This window comes from Panthera uncia (assembly GCF_023721935.1).
Source record: "Panthera uncia isolate 11264 chromosome A1 unlocalized genomic scaffold, Puncia_PCG_1.0 HiC_scaffold_17, whole genome shotgun sequence".
In the NCBI taxonomy this organism is placed as follows: domain Eukaryota; kingdom Metazoa; phylum Chordata; class Mammalia; order Carnivora; family Felidae; genus Panthera; species Panthera uncia.
The window spans coordinates 124,297,821-124,317,630 of NW_026057577.1; the positions used below are offsets into that span (position 1 = coordinate 124,297,821).

The 19,810-nt window shown below is 35.8% G+C and overlaps 1 protein-coding gene across 7 annotated transcripts in view; it reads left to right on the top strand.

Moving 5' to 3' along the window:
* LMBRD2 (LMBR1 domain containing 2) overlaps positions 1-15,367 on the top strand; it is a 48,626-nt gene extending 33,259 nt beyond the window's left edge. Inside the window, exons 14-19 of one of the 7 annotated variants that reach the window (XR_007461479.1) lie at positions 2,428-2,531; positions 3,710-3,756; positions 5,287-5,392; positions 8,024-8,153; positions 9,032-11,725; positions 12,210-15,367. Coding sequence is in view for 5 of the 7 variants with exons in the window: in XM_049648166.1 (XP_049504123.1) it covers positions 2,428-2,531; positions 3,710-3,756; positions 5,287-5,392; positions 8,024-8,153; positions 9,032-9,116 (472 nt within the window). In the remaining 2 variants the exon portion in view is untranslated. The other 6 variants (XR_007461480.1, XM_049648166.1, XM_049648168.1 and 3 more) reach the window with 6 other exon arrangements.
* Positions 15,368-19,810: the final 4,443 nt, after the last annotated feature.

The following is a 19,810-nucleotide window of genomic DNA, read 5'->3' on the forward strand; positions in this document are numbered from 1 at the left end:
AGATGGGTAGAATAACTAATGGTTTATCAACTATAAAATCTTAAATATAAAGAATTATGTCTAAAAGAAAATTTGTTAAAATTGAAAATAATCCATTAAAGGTATTGTTTTAGAATTAGGATAAGCTTTGATTTGCAATTTGTCTTTTATTATTTTATTTTATTTTATTTTATTTATTTTTTAACAAGTTGAGTTTTTATTTTAGTTCAAAGTCACAATTTGTCTTTTAGGAAAAGGGCAGATTTCTTGAATTTTCAAATTACCTTTCAAAATAGATATTCTATTATAGGAACGTATGGAGCAATGCCTTACTGACGTTTTAATGGTAACTTTCTTCCTAGTTCTGTTTTCTTTGGAATGCTGCCATAATTAGTCTAATTTCCATATTACTAACAACACAGCCATGCCCAGAGTTCATATTCAGACTTAACTGCCTAGAGAACATAAGGCTGTTTCCTGATACTTTAGGAAAAGCTATGACCTTCTCAGAGACCATGATCTAGTTCGGGGCTTCTGATACTAGGGTGTCATATTCCTACAAGGCTATGAATATAGTAAAGGAATATTTAAAGTCACAGAATTAGCAGGGCGCCTGGGTGGCTCAGTCAGTTAAGCGTCCAACTTCAGCTCAGGTCATGATCTCACACTCCGTGAGTGAGTTCGAGCCCCATGTTGGGCTCTGTGCTGACAGCTCCGAGCCTGGAGCCTGCTTCGTATTCTGTGTCTCCCTCTCTCTCTTCCCCTCCCCTGCTCATGCTCTGTCTCTCTCTGCCTCAAAAATAAATAAAAACATTAAAAAAAAAATTAAAGTCACAGAATTAGCATGACCATCTACCCAACACCCCAATTTTGCTCAGTGATAAGTTATATAAAACATTCTTTATATATTAAAGCAAGCAGGCATTATGAATTCATCAGAGTGTTACACATTGGTAATATAAAATGGAAGACCTTCACTTTCGTGTAACTGCTCCACTGTTTTCCTCTCCTCCCAGTGCATGCACCTGTGTGCACACACACGCTTATTCCCTCCTTCTTTTCTTCTCTCCCTCCTTGCTCCATGTGTGTGTTCAGGCTTCTGTCAGTAGGAGTACATCAGTAAAAAAGTTTGAAAACTAAGGTAATAAAAAGAGCTTAGTCTTTGTTTTGTCTTGGATTTAAATCCCAGCTCTAAAGTTTATTCAGTGATCATTAGCAAAGTATTTAACCCTGTGGGCCTCTGTTTCCTTATCTGTAAAATGATATCTATCTCTTAGAATTACAGTGAAAATAAGAGAGTATCTGTAAATTGGCTGATGTATAATGGGATCTTAAGTATTAATCCTGCTTGTCTATCCATTGCTTCTTTCCTTGTGTGTCATATTTTCAGAGTATTCTTGTCCTGCACAGCAATGAAGTTTAAAGTAAATACCAAATAAGATAAAATAATAGCCCCCAGGTAAGATATAGTAATCAATTCTGAGTTTATAATAAAAGCTATTTAATAGAATTGATTAGCTCTCAGGTTAAAAAAAATGAACATGAATATCAACTTGCATAATTAAGATGTTCTAAACCAGGATATTTTACACTTGGAGATACAGAATGTGCGTATTTTCAACACTAAAATTGTTGTTTGAGTATAAGAAAAGAGGGGCACCTGGGTGGCTCATTCGTTTAAGCGTCCAACTTTGGCTCAGGTCATGATCTCACGGTCCGTGAGTTTGAGCCCTGCCGTCAGGCTCTGTGCTGACAGCTCGGAACTTGGAGCCTGCTTTGGATTCTGTCTCCCTCTCTCTCTGCCCCTCCCCCACTCACACTCTGTCTCTGTCTCAAAAAATGAATAAATGGTAAAAAAATTTTTTTAATATAAGGAAAGAATGAATTGTATTTGTGTTATAGTGATTGCATTGTTTTTTTTTGTTTGTTTTCTTTTGTTTTTTTTTTATCCCTGTATGATTTCTGAAGGTATTCTAATGGCCCAATTTAATTTGTTTTTGTAAGGAATCTGGGTATGGTACATACCCTGTCAGTGGAATACTGGGTATATAAGCTCCTTAGAGAAATAAGTCCTTCAAGAAAGACAGATGTTGGGGCGCCTGGGTGGCTCAATCAGTTAAGTGTCTGACTTTTGCTCAGATCATGATCTTGTGGCTCGTGGGTTCAAGCCCCATGTCGGGCACTGTGCTGACAGCTCAGAGCCTGGAGCCTGCTTTGGATTCTGTGTCTCCCTCTCTCTCTGCCTCTCCCCTGTTTGTGCTCTGTCTCTCTCTCTTTCAGAAAGGAATAAACATTTAAAAAAAAAAAAAAGACAAATTTAATTACGTAACTTACCGTGCTAACTAACAATAAAACGTAGGCTTCTTTGGGGCAACAGTGTTAAAGAACAGTTTACCTAAACATTTACAATGAGAAATAATACGTGTCTTTTTTAAAATCTTTTATTAGTTTGGGAACGCGTTGTTTGAATCTGCTTGGTTTCCAGCAGTTCATGGGAGATAATGACATGACATCAGACTTGGTTGATGAAGGAAAAGAATTAATCAGACGAGGTAAGATTTGTTTTTTAAAATAAATGAATGAAAGTACTAAGACTCAAAATATAAAAAATTCAAATTGTGTAATTTGTCATTATTATTCTATCTTAAGAAATTAATATTCTTAACTAAAAATCTATGTACAGGCTTCATAGCAAAAATAATTTGAAAACAAATGGTTTCATCTGACTTTAAGAAATATTGTAGCAGAAATCATTAGTATGTCTTCAGCTAAATAATGCTCTTGGATGATGTTGGAGTCATTTTCATGTTTGTCTAGAAACAGATTTGCCAAGTTCAGTACAACTGTAAAATTCATGAGTTGAAAGAATCATCGGTTTAATACTACAGAGGAAATCATTCAAGCCAAGGCTGGTTTTTAGAATGTGATAATTGTTAACAACCTGTTAGAATGCGTGGCATTCTACTAGAATCTAATTCCAACACTGAATGTATCAAATTTCCTGATGTTTAAGTGATGGTAGGGAAAAAAGAAAACAGAACTGGAGTGTCGGGTCATGGATTCCTAGACATTCTCCCTATGTGTGTCTGGAGTTTTTATGTGATCATTAGTTAAGTGTAAGCCAAAATGTGTTGTAGCTCCAATAGAAGTTGTTGTAGCTTTCACATTCTCTCCTAGGAAGGTGGGGTCTAGTTGATGTGATGGTTCTGCTTTTTGCATTAATTAGACTTCATCTGGAGTATCATATTCAGTCCTGGGTAAGATTTCAAGAGTAGGACTAACAAGTTAGAAGGTATTTAGAAAAGGACAGCCAGAATTATGTACAGCATATCTTATAAAACACACACACACACACACACACACGCACAAAACACTGAGTATATAGCCTGAAGAGAATAAAGGAAAGGACTTTTATGCAGAAAGAAGTATCAACTTAATTTAGAAGATAAGGCAAAGAAAAGAGAAGTTACAAACAAATTTCAAATGAAGAAGAACTTTTTCCTCACTAAAACTGTTCAGACAAAGCCTAAAGGTCATCTCCAACAAAAATACAGAAGAGATTCTCTGTGGACTTAGGTGGCCTCTAAGGTCCTTTCCAACAATAACCTATTACTTTTGACTTTGTAGTAATTTAAAGGAAATTGGTCATAGCCTGATACCTTTACTTCAGTTACTCTACGTCTAATTAAACCATGTTATACCAAATTTGAGACCGCTTTTCTGTCTCTAGAGAAGAGAAAAAGGCAAAGGCAAGAAGAAGGTGAAAATCGAAGAAGAGTAAGTATGGTACTTAATTTGCCGTGACCTAAAGACTAATGTGAAGTATCATGAGAATTTTACTGATTTAGAATTGGCTAAAGTCTAAAGAACAGTGGGAAAATGACATAGGGCACATTGTTTTAAAAAGTTAATTTTAATACTTTGAGATGTATATGCTAAGTGTCTTGTCAGACCTGTTTTAAAAGTTATTAGTATTAAATTATTTCATGTCCAGTGTCTAGCAGTTTCTTGCCTAAAGGTGCTCAGGAAATACTTATTGAATGAATTAATAATTCATGCAGTCTTGCTATTAAAGTCCTTTTGATTGCTTTAAAGTTGTTATACTTTTTTGGTAATATGACATTAAGTTTGTTCCTCTTCAATTTTTCTTCAGTTTTCTGTTTGCTGAGGCAAATTAATCTCCTCATAGAGAGTGAAAGGGCATAAAATTAGAAAAATCTAAGTCACAGTTACCACAAAATTTACAACACCTTGGTGTTATCTATACTGGAGAAGAGAAGACTCAAAGGAGGAGACTTGATGGTTGTCTTCAAAGTGTGTGTTATATGAAAGGAAACTTGTTTATTTCAGAAGACATAATTAGGAACAGAGAGGGGAAGTTACTGGAGACAGATTTCACCTCTCAATGAAAATTTCTAACTTCCACAGTTTATCAAAATTGTGATGGACCGCTCACACATAGAAACGTTCATGACATTGAGGCCCCTGGGTGGCCCAGTCAGTTAAGCGTCTGACTCTTGACTCTTGATTTCAGCTCAGGTCATGATCTCACAGTCATGAGATCAAGCCCCTGTGTCGAGTCCTGCACTGGAGAATGAGATTAAGATTCTCTCTCCCTCTGTTCCTCCCCCGCTTGTGCAAGAGCATGTGCACTTTCTCTCTAAAAGAAAGAAATTTCCATGTCCTCTAATAAGAGAGCCCATGGCATGGCTATTTTAGAATGAAACTGCACTGCAGTTGAATTAGGTGACCTCTAATGTTCCTTTCAGTTCTAATAATTTATTGAGTAGTATCTCCATTAATATGGTTTGACTGCAGTTATCTAATCATCTTGTACACAACTCTGATTTTGCTATCCAGAGTGACTTTTCAGGTCTTTGGTAGTTGTAGTTTATTCATATGGGAGAAAATTTTGTTAACATCTCATGAATTATTATGAGTTCTTATAACTTTTATATGGTCAAGGTAAGCTTACTGTAGCTATAATGTTTTGACATTTTAGAGGAATTGAAAAGGTTAATGTTTTGACATTAGATAGAAGAATTGAAATGGTTAATTATAGCTAGCAAATATGTCTGTAAATATTCATTTGTAAAACTTTGGAGACTGTATTAAAATCATGTAATGACAAGAAAAATTATTTTTGAAAATTTTAATGGCACTAAGCTAATCATATTGATTATCTGGTGAATTTCTGATGAGAATAACTGAATTTTATTACTCTGCATATTTAATCTGTTGAAAGTGATGAATTATTTTCTGCCTGTGAGTTCTTTTGTTATATATTTATTTGTGTTTCCGTCCTAGGAATGGAAAGAACGTTATGGACACAATAGAGAAGACTCCACTAGAAACAGAAATGTTCATGTTGACCCAAAAGAATCAAACCTCTCAGATATTAGTACCAACCGATGTAAGTAGTTTATTTTCCTGTTCCCTTAGAAATTGTTTTATTATGCTTGCTTGCATGGAGACTGAGAATTAGGGTATCCACTCAAAAATGTCTTTATAGAACTGTAAATGTGGTTCTGTAGTTCTTTCCTTTCTCATCCCTCAGTGTATTGAAGGAAGGGAAACCCAAATATGCATTCTGGGAGGAGAAGGAGAAATTGGGAGAGCGAATGAAGAGTTGTAATCAGTACTTACCCAGGCATGTTGTAGGCAGATGCTGATTTCTACTATTTACCTCGATGTTGTTCTTTACTTTTCTATTAGTAGATGTAGGCAATTCAGTCATTTTATAACAGTTTCCTAACTGACCCATATATGTCACGTACTTTCCTAGATACACAGTGACATGGAGAAGATAAATTTCCCGTCCTTGGGTTTGCTAATTAATTTAGTGACGGACTGATACCAAGCAGAAGACATTTGCCGGTGGGTTGAGATAGGAAACCTCCTCACATCCTCGACCCTGCCATCTGCCCTGGGAAGGTGGCAAGAAACCTGTTTTTGCCCAGGACTCTGACCTGAGTAGATGGCAGAGGATGCTTGTCTTTGGGGGAGACGCAGAAACGCTGAGAGAGTAGAGGGTACACACCTGATGCCGAGGGAACTCAACTCAGGGGATGGAAAAAGAGATCTTTACTGCGAAAGGATTTCTGTGATAAAGAAATATTCACTGGGTATTTGGGAATGAACAGTACTTAGCCAGATTAAGGTGCTTTAGGCAGAAGGGCGAATGAGTGACTTGTGAGAATCTTTGGGGGAATAACGCAAGTTTGTTTCTGTGACAAGAGCCTGAAGTATGAGGAGCCTGATAAGGGGAGGCTACAGAGATAGTTGGGAAGCAGGTATTACCATGCCCAGAAGTTTAGATTTTATCCCAAAGGTAAGATTTCAATCAGGAAAGGGGCATGCTCAGATTTTTGGTTTAGAAGATAAATTTGATAGCACCATATACAGCATGATTTCCAGGGAAGTGAGACACAGAAACCTGTTTAATTTGTTTTGGTAATGCGATCAAGACATGATGAGGGCCTAAAATAAGCAGTGACCTTGGAGATGAGGAAGAAAGGATGTGTTTGAATGAGATTTAGGGTAGAAGAAATGGGAGGGGCACATGGGTGGCTCAGTAGGTTAAGGGTCCAACTCTTGGTTTCTACTTAGGTCATAATCTCGAGTTTTCATGAGGTCGAGCCCCACATCGGGCTCTGCACTGACAGCACAGAGCCTGTTTGGAATTCTCTCTCTCCTTCTCTCTCTGCCCCTCCCCTACTCACGCTGTCTCTGTCAAAATAAATAAACTTCAGAAAAGAGAAGAAGAAATAGAGGGCTAAAGTTTTAGTTAAAACTAGGAAATAGAGGGTTCCTGGATAGTTCAATAAGTTGAATGTCTGACTCTTGATATCGGCTCAGGTCATGATCTCGTGGTCATTGTATCAAGCTGAGCCTGCTTGAGATTTTCATTCCTTCTGCCCCTCTACCCTCATGTGGTGTCTCTCTCTCTCTTTCTCTCTCTCTCTCTCTCTCTCTCTCTCTCTCAAAAATTAAAAAATAAAAAGCTAGGTAATAGAGGGAGAATTCTAGAAAGATTTGGAAGCTTGTTTATCACAGAGTAGGGCAGTGGAAAGATGTGAGAGTGTGGGAGGACAGTCAAGAGAAGAGGAAATACAGTGCTTTAGGATGATGACTTAGAACTTGGAATATGGGAGGCAACCAATATGTGCTAAGTGAATGAGAGAAAAGATGAAGGGCAGAGTCCAGGATGACAAAAGTGTAAGATATGATAGAATTGGCTTACTTTAAATTTTCAAAAAGAGCTATGTCATAAAGTTCTTTTGAAGCTATTGGACTGCTTGAAACAACATTGTGAAAGTTTAGGTTGTTTATGAAGAAAATCTGCCTCGTCCACATAGAGAAGGAAGAGTTAGTTCTCTAGATCTGTGCTGACCAAGCTGGTAATCATTAGCCACATGAGGCTTTTGAGCATTTGCAATGTGGCTGGTGTCCCATGTTAAAATGATAATATATTGGATGTATTGAATTGAACATATTAAAATTAATTTCATCTGTTTCTCTTTACTTTTTTAATGTAGCTATTAGAAAATTTCAAGGTAAATATGGGGCTTGCATTTTATTTCTGTTGGACATTGCTGCCCTAAACTCTTATCTAATGGGAGAAAGACTCAGGCCTTTCTTGAAGAGCTTAAGTTGAATACACTTTAAAGAAAATTCTAGTCAAAAACTGAGATATAGCAAGCCTGGATTCACTGTGAAACCAATGGAAACTTGATAATGAACAGTTTCACTGTTATGATACCATAGTTAAATGTTAATTTTGATTCATTTTAATTGAGTCTTTGCATTGTACCTGCTTCTGAGCTTAGATTAGCTATAAGGGATAACTTTTCCTTGTTATTTTCTGTCATACTATTAATCATTTTAATTTGATTTTTAAGGAATTAAGTAGTTATCTTTCCTTACTGTTGTCTTCACAATCAAAATTCATGTCCTTTATAATCTTGACTATTTTGGGGGAGTCCATAGACTGTGACCCATAAAGACCATAGAAAAGTAGACATAATTTTTTCTTTTTTTACAGCAGCATCCAAATATACCAGGGCTAATAACAGGACGGAAAGGGACCGAATAGAGCTCCTCCAAGATGTAGAACCTTTGGATTTTAATGCAGAAACATTCACTGATGATCCTCTTGAATCTGAACCAGGAAGGTAAGCTTTAGCTGTGTCATTTTGGCTCCAGTATTCTGAAATTTTAATAACATACAATTTGATGAGATAAGCATAAGGAAAATATTCTTTACTGCTAATAAAAACCATATTAATCAACTTTTGGTACCTTTTTATACCTTCTAATGCTTTTATATTTTAAAAATTATGGCATCCAGTGATGGTAGTTGAAATTGCTATCTCCATAAACTACTAGTGATATTATAAACAAGAAAGAATTAAAATTGGTAGAATCTGTGAAATTTATCGTATTTAGGAATAGCTACATAGCTATGACTGGGTGTCAGACACTATCCTAAGCACATTAACCATAATACTGCATTTTATGATTATAAATCCAATTGGATTTGAATCCAGAGAGGCTTAGTAACTCAACCAGAGTCACACAGCTTGCAAGTGGCAAAGTTGGGTGTTCAAATCCCAGGACTCTGGCTGTAGAATCTGTGCTTTTAGCCACTATGCTCTGTGAAAATGATTAAACAAAAGCAAAATATCATATGCATTAAAATATGCATGAATATCATATGCGTGAAGACATTTTTGCCTACAAATAGGAAAAACACTAGAATGTTCTATTTATACTGAACAATTAAGAGTGATTATTAAATCTTCAATCCCATGATATATGTATTCCCTTTCTTTTAACATCTCTCACCCTCTCATATGTGTATTCTAGGCTCCAGAAAAGCTGTTGGTTAATTTATAATTAAGTAAATCTCTTGGGGTAATATCTTTGGAGAGTAAGTTTCTGCTTTCAGCTACTGAATAGATTTTACAAATTATGCTTACTAATTATGTAGCCACTTCCTTTTAATGTGTCCTTGTTTTTCTCTCCTCCTTTGTTATTTTTGATGCCTCAGATCATTTCTTTATCCACCTTTCAGGTATCAGCCTGGTGGACGATACCTCTCAATGTCTCACAGCAGAATATTCGATGATGTTTAAAGTCTAAAAGAATTTCTGGAACAACTAACCAAGATCAACACATCAGTTCAGTCTTTACGAACATATGTATGCCCTAGAATTTACACTGTACTCTTAATGAAAAGTGTCAGGACAAAAATGGCACTGAAAGTTAATCACATCTCAGTAATCATAGTTTATTGCCTATTGAATAGAGTGTCATCTTTTCTCATAGGATTTATTACTATTCCTGAAGTGTCTGCCTTAGAAGTGCAGGTGTAATGGAAGGATTCAGTGCATGATAGAAATCAGTATATGTTGAGAATATGTAGTTCAGTTTGTTTCAGGTTAATTTTTTTCAGGAAAGTTGTTTTAAAGGTCCAGGAAAGCCATAAGTCATGACTAAATAACATCATACGTTTTATTGTTGTGATTTACATTTTTGCTGTTTCTAAAGAATATGTTAATCCTGTATTTCCCAAAGAGATGGAGACCACAAATAATAATGGTATTTACAAAACCCATGTCTTAAAACAAGGCTTACTTACCAGACATAACTGAATGTAGAAAGCTCTTTTTCACCTCTATATGCAAACTTTTGGGGTTTTTGCATGTATAATTAAGATGATACTTCAACTGACAGTATCTTCAGCCTGTGTACCATAATCAGGTGATGTATTATTCTTTCAGTCTTTGGTAGAAACTGGAAATTATTTTACGCTTTTGGTATTGCTTTGTAAAAGATTTTCATTTCAGGGAGAAATGTTCACCTTTATCATTTAGCATATTGACTTACGTGTTGATCATTCCACTCAAGGAAAATCTGAAGCATTAATGGTAAATAGCAGGTGGTTTTTTTTTTAAAAGCCAAAGAGTCCCATAAAAATTCTCTAATTTTTAAAGGTGCCTATTTATGCTTTTTGAAAAATAACATTTGGTTATTAAAAGGTAAAAAAAAATAGTTATTACTAACACCTAAATTGTGGTTCATATTTCAATCTTTTTAAATTTTTTTAAAATTTATTTTTGAGAGAAAGACACAGCATGAGCAGGGGAGGGGCAGAGAGAGAGGGAGACACACAATCTGAGGCAGGCTCCGGGCTCTGAGCTGTCAGCACAGAGCCTGACGCAGGGCTGGAACACTGGAACCATGAGATCATGACCTGAGCTGCAGTCGGACAACTGACTGAGCCACCCAGGTGCCCCTAAGTGGTGGTTTATAGAGTGGAAATGTGCAATAACTTCGTTAAACATGCTTATTATTTAAAAAAAAAAAATTAACTTTTGTGTTTAAGCCAAAGTTACGTATTACATTTTAAATCATCAGTGTTTTATTGCACAATGAATACTGTACTGTTGAGCACAGCATGCTACAGAGAGTTTTTTATGTCCCTGAAATGGTTACAATTCAGAGACCCCTGCTATGGATTCACCCAGTGGTGACTGTTCTTGAGCTTGCCCACGACAGCCTCAGGTTAACACCTGTTAATTCTGTGTAATTGTTAATTGTGCTCACTTTCACTCTTAGATATCCCAGTTTGAAAATGAATTCTATAGTCACCCTAACAATATGATTATATGTTTCTTGAAGGTAATCCTCTCTTGAATCATAATTTTAAATTTTTTATTTTGCTGTTAGTATTACCATGTAAATTTTTTAAAGACAGTTCTATGCAGATACTGAAAGGAATAGTATATCATCCTAATTATCTGATTTTTTTTCAATTTTTATGATCTTTGAGGTTAGGCCCCCTTTAAAATAATTATAAATGGATAGATTTTATTCTCAAAGGTCTCAAAAGTCAAAGATCATTTAGACTGCCCATTTGAGAACACACACAATCTTTCATTGTAAAGTGTGGTTAGTGAGCTATGGGCCAGGAGCAGAGATAATTCAGTACTGTTTGTAGTTTCATGATCGACCATTGAATACCTTGGGCAAATTATGTAACCTTTCAGTGCCTCAATTTCTTCATTTGTGAAATGAAGATGATACTTGCTATTTACCTACTGATCTACCTCACAAAACTATTGTGAGGGTATTCAGTTGATGTTTGTATGCTGGAGTTAAAAACAAAACAAAATAAGTTGTTAGCTGTACTATTTTTCCTAGTGGTACTTGAAGGTGTGGGGTGGAGAAATGATCAGCCCAGAGAGGGGTTCAGTTTCTTATTATTATAGAGAAGCTTATAAGTCCCCAAAGCAAAACAGTTTTTAGAATAATTTATCAAAAGTCCTGTGAAAATAATATTTTTGTATTTTTCATCTTTGGGTTTACCCTGAAATATTTTCCTTAAGTATAATGTTGTTTCTCATCAGGTTTTGTCGTGAAACCCAGGTGCTGTAGAAGTAGAAGCAGAAAAAGAGAAGAAATTATGCAGTCACTTCTGTAACTTATAATGCCCTAAAATAGATTGATAGGAATATGTAGGGGAATGTACTACTTTCCTTTATTATTAAAATTGTTATGATTATAGTAATTGAAGTATATGTAATACTTCACAAACAATATAGCTCCCTTTGTGACTTTTTGTTACTCTCCAAATGATTTTTGGTTGTTTAAGTGATCTAGACTGTTCAACTTTTTAAGCAGAATTTATCTTACAGGATTTTATGGCGTTACCTGACTTGGGTAAATTTGAGTTCATAAGGTAATGATTTAACCCCTGAAGAATAAAGAGTTTATTGCTGGAGAACTAAGTTAATATTTGTTAAGCCACCTTGTGTAAAAAACGAGTACGAACAAAAGTCTTCTTTTGGGGGAAGCTTATGCAAAACATTACTGCTAAATTCAGATACTGTAAATGCAGAGTAATTTCCTGAAGAATTACTTCTGACAATTAGCTTTTGATGTCTTTCTTATAAAATAATAGATAACTGATTACACTTTTAAAATTATTTTTGTAAATAATCGTTAGGTAAGGATATTCAGTAAACCAGTAATTCAAATAGCCATTGCAGAAAATAATAATTAATAATTTATTAATTTCATGAATCACCTGTAAGTTGCTAATTAACTTTTGTTACATCAATAACTTGTTATCAATAGAGCATTTTTATAAAAATCATTATTAAAATAAGACATAAGGGATAAGCCTAATTACTAGAATTTGCTCTCTTTCCAAATGAATACAGGGCTGTGGAATAATTGCAACACAAAAGAGGCCCTCATTTCACAAGAGTGGTAAGAGCTAAATTAAAACTTTCAAGGATTTTCCATTTATAAAAAATAGATTGGAAAATTAGACAACCCATACCATCAAAAAATGCTGAGTTGATTTGTTGTTTTTTTTTTTTTTTTTTTTTTTAAACATTTATTTATCTTTGAGACACAGCATGAACAGGGGAGGGTCAGAGAAAGAGGGAGACACAGAATCTGAAACAGGCTCCAGGCTCTGAGCTGTCAGCACAGAGCCCGACGCGGGGCTCGAACCCACGGACCGTGAGATCATGACCTGAGCTCATGACCATGACCTCAGTCGGACGCTTAACCGACTTAGCCACCCAGGCGCCCCAGTTGATTTGGTTTTGAATTCTATTTGATTAGAGTATCACTTCTGAAATTTACACTGGTTGTGTACCCAAATGAAATTAAATGTGGAGAGGAAAGTCAATTTGTGTTTTGTTTTTTTTTTTAAAGTATACTTTAGCATACGAATGAAAGAATTTCATTTATGTGCAATAACAAACCTCATTTTTTATCTTGTAATAGATTCAGGGAATGTTCTTGGTTGTGTGTTGATTACCATCTTAAAGGAAAAACAAACTCTCCCTTATTATAATTTACACTGTTCAGTAATGTTGAGTTTTGTACTTGTGATTTGAATGGACCATGACTGAAAATCATAAGGATAAGTGTATTTGCACTAAAAAGGCAAAACATGTCCCTGAAAGATCTTAACATACTTGAATCTCTGAAGTGTAGTGGATCACATTATATTAAATTCTAAATGTTGAGAAGTAAATAGATTTAGAGTTTTATCTTTCCTTTCTTTACTTCCTCCCTTCCTCATTTCTTTTTTACCTGAGGCCTCTCTTTATAGTGTGATTTTTAATATACTGACAGATTTTTCTTCTGTTTTGTGTACAGTTGTTTCTGATGATCTGTACACTCAAAAGGAACTAGTTCTGATGCCAGATCCCACTACTTGAATAGCAATGTTGCACCTAAAGTAGTGAAACAGATTTTTCTAGACAACTAAGCAGCATCTGAATGTGAATGTGATGTAAGCTGGCTTGGTGTGTTGTCTTTAGGTCACTAAGGAGGGCACTTCATTAAAATGCCTTATTTTCAGTGTAATGTTTTGGCATAAAAATGGATTTCCAAAACCAGTGATTGTCAAAAACAAAACAAAACCCCCAAAAAGATTTAGAGCCTTGAGGTATCTTTTTATGAAAAGAAACTCATAAATAACCTACATCGTTGGCAAAGTTTTCATTAGAAGAGGTTGGAACACTACATGAGGGTTTACAGGAGGCCTTCTAAAATATGAATTCCCTCGATGTAGGGTACTTCTTCCCAAAGGACTTTTTTCTTGCTCAGAGAGCTGGAAGACCAAGGCGTGTCATCCCCTATCCCATTTCCTGAGGACCAGGTCCTGTGATCATCTCCCCCAGCAGAGCAGGCACGAGCCTTGCCCCATCTGAGTCCCATCAGTGGGAGCATGACCTCACCTCTAATTCCTTTCACGCTCAGCCTGGTCTTCCTAAAATTTTATTGTCAAAAGATTTGTCTGTTGAGGTTGATTGAAACCTTGCTGTAATTTTTAATTTGTTGATAAAGCAAGAATATTGGCATGTTCCTCTTCTCGTTGATATTCTAAGAGACATTTGTTTTTAACACACTCCCTGGGGATAATTAACCTTTTTTTTTTTTCCTCCTGAAAATCTTTTCCTTTTGTGGTTATCTTGATCTCCCATCATTTTCTTTTTTTTTTTTTTTTTTAATTTTTTTTTTCAACGTTTTTTATTTATTTTTGGGACAGAAAGAGACAGAGCATGAACGGGGGAGGGGCAGAGAGAGAGGGAGACACAGAATCGGAAACAGGCTCCAGGCTCCGAGCCATCAGCCCAGAGCCTGACGCGGGGCTTGAACTCACGGACCGCGAGATCGTGACCTGGCTGAAGTCGGACGCTTAACCGACTGCGCCATCCAGGCGCCCCTCCCATCATTTTCTAAAATATTTTTTCTGTACTTAGTGCAAAAGAGTAGAAAGAGTGGTTTACTATGGCAGACATGATGTAAGGGAAAGTCATAATTTATTAATCTGACTATACAACACAATTTTGAATTGATATTGATAAAAATCGTATCAACCTAGTCACTTAGAGCTGTATGTCTCAAAAGAGTGCTGGCTAGCATCTTCCTAACTTAGTACACCAAGTTGTAGGGGAGAGACTGTGTATTTATTTTATTAAAAGCAATCCAATGGATTTGTTTTTGTCCATACTTTGAAAACAGCTTGAAGGATTTTTCTCATCTTAGAAGGTAGAGAACATGTGGACGTGTCTTTTAAATTACTGTAATCTAATATATATTTATAAATTATATAGCATTGAAACAAGAGCTCTAATATGTTGTTACTTTCTGATATTTAATTTTTATAAAATGTTTTTGTAGTAACTAATTGTAGTGCTTTTAAGTAGTTTAAAAATCTTTCTCAAATAAGTTCTACCCACATCCTGTTTACTTAGGGCAGTATTCTGAAGTTCAGTCCAGTGTGAATTTGAAATATTCCTTCATCCCTTCAGTGTCTTTTTATAACTAACAGTACCCAAGCAAAGTATACCAAAAGCTCAATTCCTGTGTTGCATTAATAAAGTGCTTGTTCTTTAATTCAGTGGGTTAGGGGAAATGGAAGATAGGTTTTTCTCAAGTGTGCATCTGATAATTTTTCTAAATGTTCATTATGTTGATTTTTGGTGCATGATGCCAAATGTATCTTTAATCAGCCATTACTACCTGATATGTAATGACAAATGTTTTCCTATCTGACCAATGGGTTGTGGATTTAACTATTTTTCTCTGCATATTCTCACTACATTTTCAAATATGTATGTGGAAAAAGCTACAAAGTGCTACCTATACGTGAGTTAGCATCTTTGGCCTTATCTGTGCATAATGTTCTCTCAGTTTGGTTTTGACAAACTCGTGGACTTGCAGTTGCTTTGTAGTATTTTAACTTATTGTGATGTAATGAATTTTTTGAAATGTTTATTTGATTAGCTATTAAAATATAGGAAATTATGTAGCTTTGCATGAAATAAAGTACATTTCTACAAGTTCCTAAGAATTTTGCAGATTATGCGTTTGATTTCATACCATCTTTTCATACTATCCTAAGAGATTAAACTCTTAAGGAGCCTGAAGCTTTCTTTGTTTCTTACAAATATATTAACAGGTATTACAAACAAAATGTTTTAAGATAAATAATTAAATGTACTTTAGGTTCTACGTTACTTTATCCTGTGTTTATAGTTAAAATAAGTAATTGTGTTTAAAAAAAATTTTTTTTTTGACATTTATTTTTGAGAGAAAGAACATGAGTGGGAGAGGGGCAGAGAGAAGGAGACTCAAAATCTGAAGCCGGCTCCGGGGTCTGAGCTGTAGCACAGAGCCCAACATGGGGCTCAGACCCATGAGCTGCGAGATCATGATCTGAGCCAAAGTTGGTTGCTAAACCTAAATTTAGGCGCCCCTAAAATAAGTAACTGTTATAAAAATTAGAAGTCAATGAAATTTAAAGCAGGAAAACAATAAGGAAAATCAACAAACCAAAAGCTGGGTGCTTGGAAATATCAATAAAATTGGTGAAACCATTAGCTAGGCTAAGAAAAGAGAGTTGCTTTCCTTTATAAATTGAAGTTTGAAATTAAAAACATAATGCCATTTAGGAACAAGACAGGGATGCCCACTTTCACCATTGTTATTTAACATAGTACTGGAAGTCCTGAACTCAGCAATCAGACAACAAAAAGTAAAAGGACATACAAATCAGCAAGGAAGAAACCAAACTTTCACTATTTGTAGATGACATGATACTCTATGTAAAAAACCTGAAAGACTCCACCAAAAAATTACTAGAACTGATACATGAATTTAACAAAGTCACAGGATATAAAATCAATGTACAGAAATCTGTTGCATTTCTATACACCAATAATGAAGCAGCAGAAAGAGAAATTAGGGAATCAATCCCATTTACAATTGGCTCAAAAACCATAAGATACCTAAGAATAAACCCAACCAAAGAGGTAAGAGATCTGTACTCTGAAAATTATAGAACACTTCTGAAAGAAATTGAAGAGGACACAAAGAAATGGAAAAGCATTCCATGCTTGTGGATTGGAAGAACAAATATTATTTCAAATGTCTATACTACCCAAAGCAATCTACACATTTAGTGCAATCCCTATCAAAATACCACCAGCACTCTTCCCAGAAATAGAACAAGCAATCCTAAAATTTGTATGAAACCACAAAAGACCCCAAATAGACCCCAAATAGCCAAAGCAATCTTGAGAAAGAAAAGCAAAGCTGGAGGGATCACAAGTCCAGGCTTCAAACTACAATACAAAGTTGTATTCATCAAGACAGTATGGTACTGGCACAAAAACAGACACATAGATCAGAAGAACAGAATAGAAAACCCAGAAATGGACCCACAACTATATAGTCAACTCATCTTCGACAAAGCAGGAAAGAACATCCGATGGAAAAAAGTCTCTTCAACAAATGGTGTTGGGAAAACTGGACCACTCTATTCACAAAAATAAATTCAAAATGGATGAAACACCTAAATATGAGACAGGAAACCATCAAAATCCTAGAGGAGAACACAGGCAGTAACTGCTTTGACCTTAGCTGTAACAACTTTTTACTAGACACAACTCCTGAAGCAAGGGAAACAAAAGCAAAGATGAACTATTAGAACTTCATTCATCAAGATTAGAAGCTTCTGCACAGCAAAGGAAACAATCGACAAAACTAAAAGGCAGCCTACAGAATGGGTGAAGATGTTTGCAAATGATATATCTCATAAAGGATTAGTATCTAAAATCTATAAAGAACTTATCAAACTCAACACCCAAAAAACAACTCAGTTAAGAAATGGGCAGAAGACATGAACAGGCATCCAAAGAAGACATCCAGATGACTGACAGAAACAAAAATGTAAACTGGTGCAGCCACTCTGGAAAACAATGGCGATTTCCCAAAAAGTTAAAAATAGAAGTACCCTATGACCCAGTAATTGCACAACTAGGTTTTTACCCAAAAGATACAAAAATACAGATTCAAAGGCGTATATGCACCCCGATGTTTATAGCAGCATTATCTTATTTATTTATTTAATATAATTTATTGTTAAATTGGTTTCCATACAACACCCAATGCTCATGCCGACAAATGCCCTTCTCAATGCCCATCACCCACTTTCCCCTCTCTCCCATTCCCCCCTGCCCCATCAAACCTCAGTTTGTTCTATTTAAGAGTCTTTTACAGTTTGCCTCCCTCCCTCTAGGTTTGTAACTATTTTTCCCCCTTCCCTTCCCACCCCCCCCACCATGATCTTCTGTTAAGTTTCTCAAGATTCACATATGAATGAAAACATGGTATCTGTCTTTCTCTGACTGACTTATTTCACTTAGCATAATACCCTCCAGTTCCATTCACGTTGCTGTAAATGGCAGGATTTCATTCTTTCTCATTGCCAAGTAGTATTTCCTTGTATATATAAATCACATCTTCCTTATCCATTCATCAGTTGATGGACATTTAGGCTCTTTCCATAATTTGGCTATTGTTGAAAGCACTGCTATAAACATTGGGGTACATGTGCCCTATGCATCAGCACTCCTGTGTCTATACTTTGGGTAAATTCCTAGCAGTGTGCTATTGGTGGGTCATGGGATAATTCTATTTTTAATTTTTTGAGAAACCTCCATACTGTTTTCCAGATCAGCTGCACCAGTTTGCATTCCTACCAGCAGCACAAGAGGGTTCTTGTTTCTCCACATCCTCGCCAGCATCTGTAGTCTTCTGATTGGTTCATTTTAGCCACTCTGACCAGTGTGAGATACCAGTGGTATCTCAGTGTGGCTTTGATTTGTATTTCCCTGATGATGAGTGACATTGAGCATCGTTTCATGTGTCTGTTGGCCATCTGGATGTCTTCTTTGTAAAAGTGTCTATTCATGACTTCTGCCCATTTCTTTACTGGATTATTTGTTTTTCGGGTGTGGAGTTTGGTGAGTTCTTTATAGATTTTGGACACTAGCCCTTTATCCAATATGCCATTTGCAAATATCTTTTCCCATTCCGTTGGTTGCCTTTTAGTTTTGTTGATTGTTTCCTTTGCAGTGCAGAAACTTTTTATCTTGATGAGGTCCCAGTAGTTCAGTTTTGCTTTTAATTCCCTTGCCTTTGGAGATGTGTCAAGTAAGAAATTGCTGTGGCTGAGGTCAAAGAGGTTGTTGTTTATAGCAGCATTATCAACAATAGCCAAACTGTGGAGAGAGTCCAGATGTCTATCATCTGATGAATGGATAAAGATGTGGTGTATATATGTATACACGCATACCCACAATGGAATATTACTCAGCCATTAAAAGAATGAAATCTTGCCATTTGCAACGACATGAATAGAGCTAGAGTGTGTTATGCTAAGCAAAATAAAATCAGAGGAAGACAAATACTCATATGTGGAATTTACAACGTGAACATAAGGAAAGGGAAGGAAAAATGAGATAAAAATAGGGAGGCAAACCACAAGAGACTCTTATGTATAGAAAAACAGAGTTGATGGAGAGAGGTGGGTGGGGAATGGGCTAAATGAGTGATGGGTATTACGGAGGGCACTTGTGATGAGCACTAGGTTATATGTAAGTGATGAATCATTAAGTTCTACACCTGAAACCCATTTTACCATCTGTATTAAATAGAAGTTATTTTTAAAACAATTTTAACATTCATTTTTCAGAGACAGAGACAGAGCATGAGTGGGGGAGAGGCAGAGAGAGAGGGAGACACAGAATCCGAAGCAGGCTCCAGGCTCTGAGCTGTCAGCACAGAGCCTGACACAGGGCTCAAACTCATGAACCGTAAGATTATGACCTGAGCTGAGGTCAGACGCTTAACGGACTGAGCCATCCAGGCACCCCTGCATTAAGTAGAATTTAAATAAAAGTTTTAAATAAAAACAATACCATTTATATTAGTCCTAGCTAATGCAATTTAAGACAAGTAAAGGCAATAAAAGATACACAGATTTGGAAGGAAGAAATAAAGCTGTCTTTGTTAGCAGATGACATGGTGTCTGTGTAGAAAATCTAAAAGAATTGACAAAAAAACCCTCCTGGAATAAGTGATTATTATAGCAAGTTTGCAGGGTCTAAAGTAATATGCAAAAGTCAATCACTTTCCCATATAGCCAATGGACAAGTGAAATTTAAATTAAAAACACAATACCATTTATATTAGCACACCCCAAAATGAGCTATTTAGGTATAAATCTGACAAAGTATATATGAGATGTATATGAGGAAAAGTACAAAACTGATGAAAGAAATTAAAGAACTAAATAACTGGAGAGATTCCATGTTCATGGAGAGAAGAGTCAACACTCTCAAGGTGTCAGTTCTTCCCAACCTACAGAGTCAATGCAATCCCAATAAAAATTCCAATAAATTATTTTGTGGATATTGACAAACTAATTCCAAAGTTATATGGTGAAGCA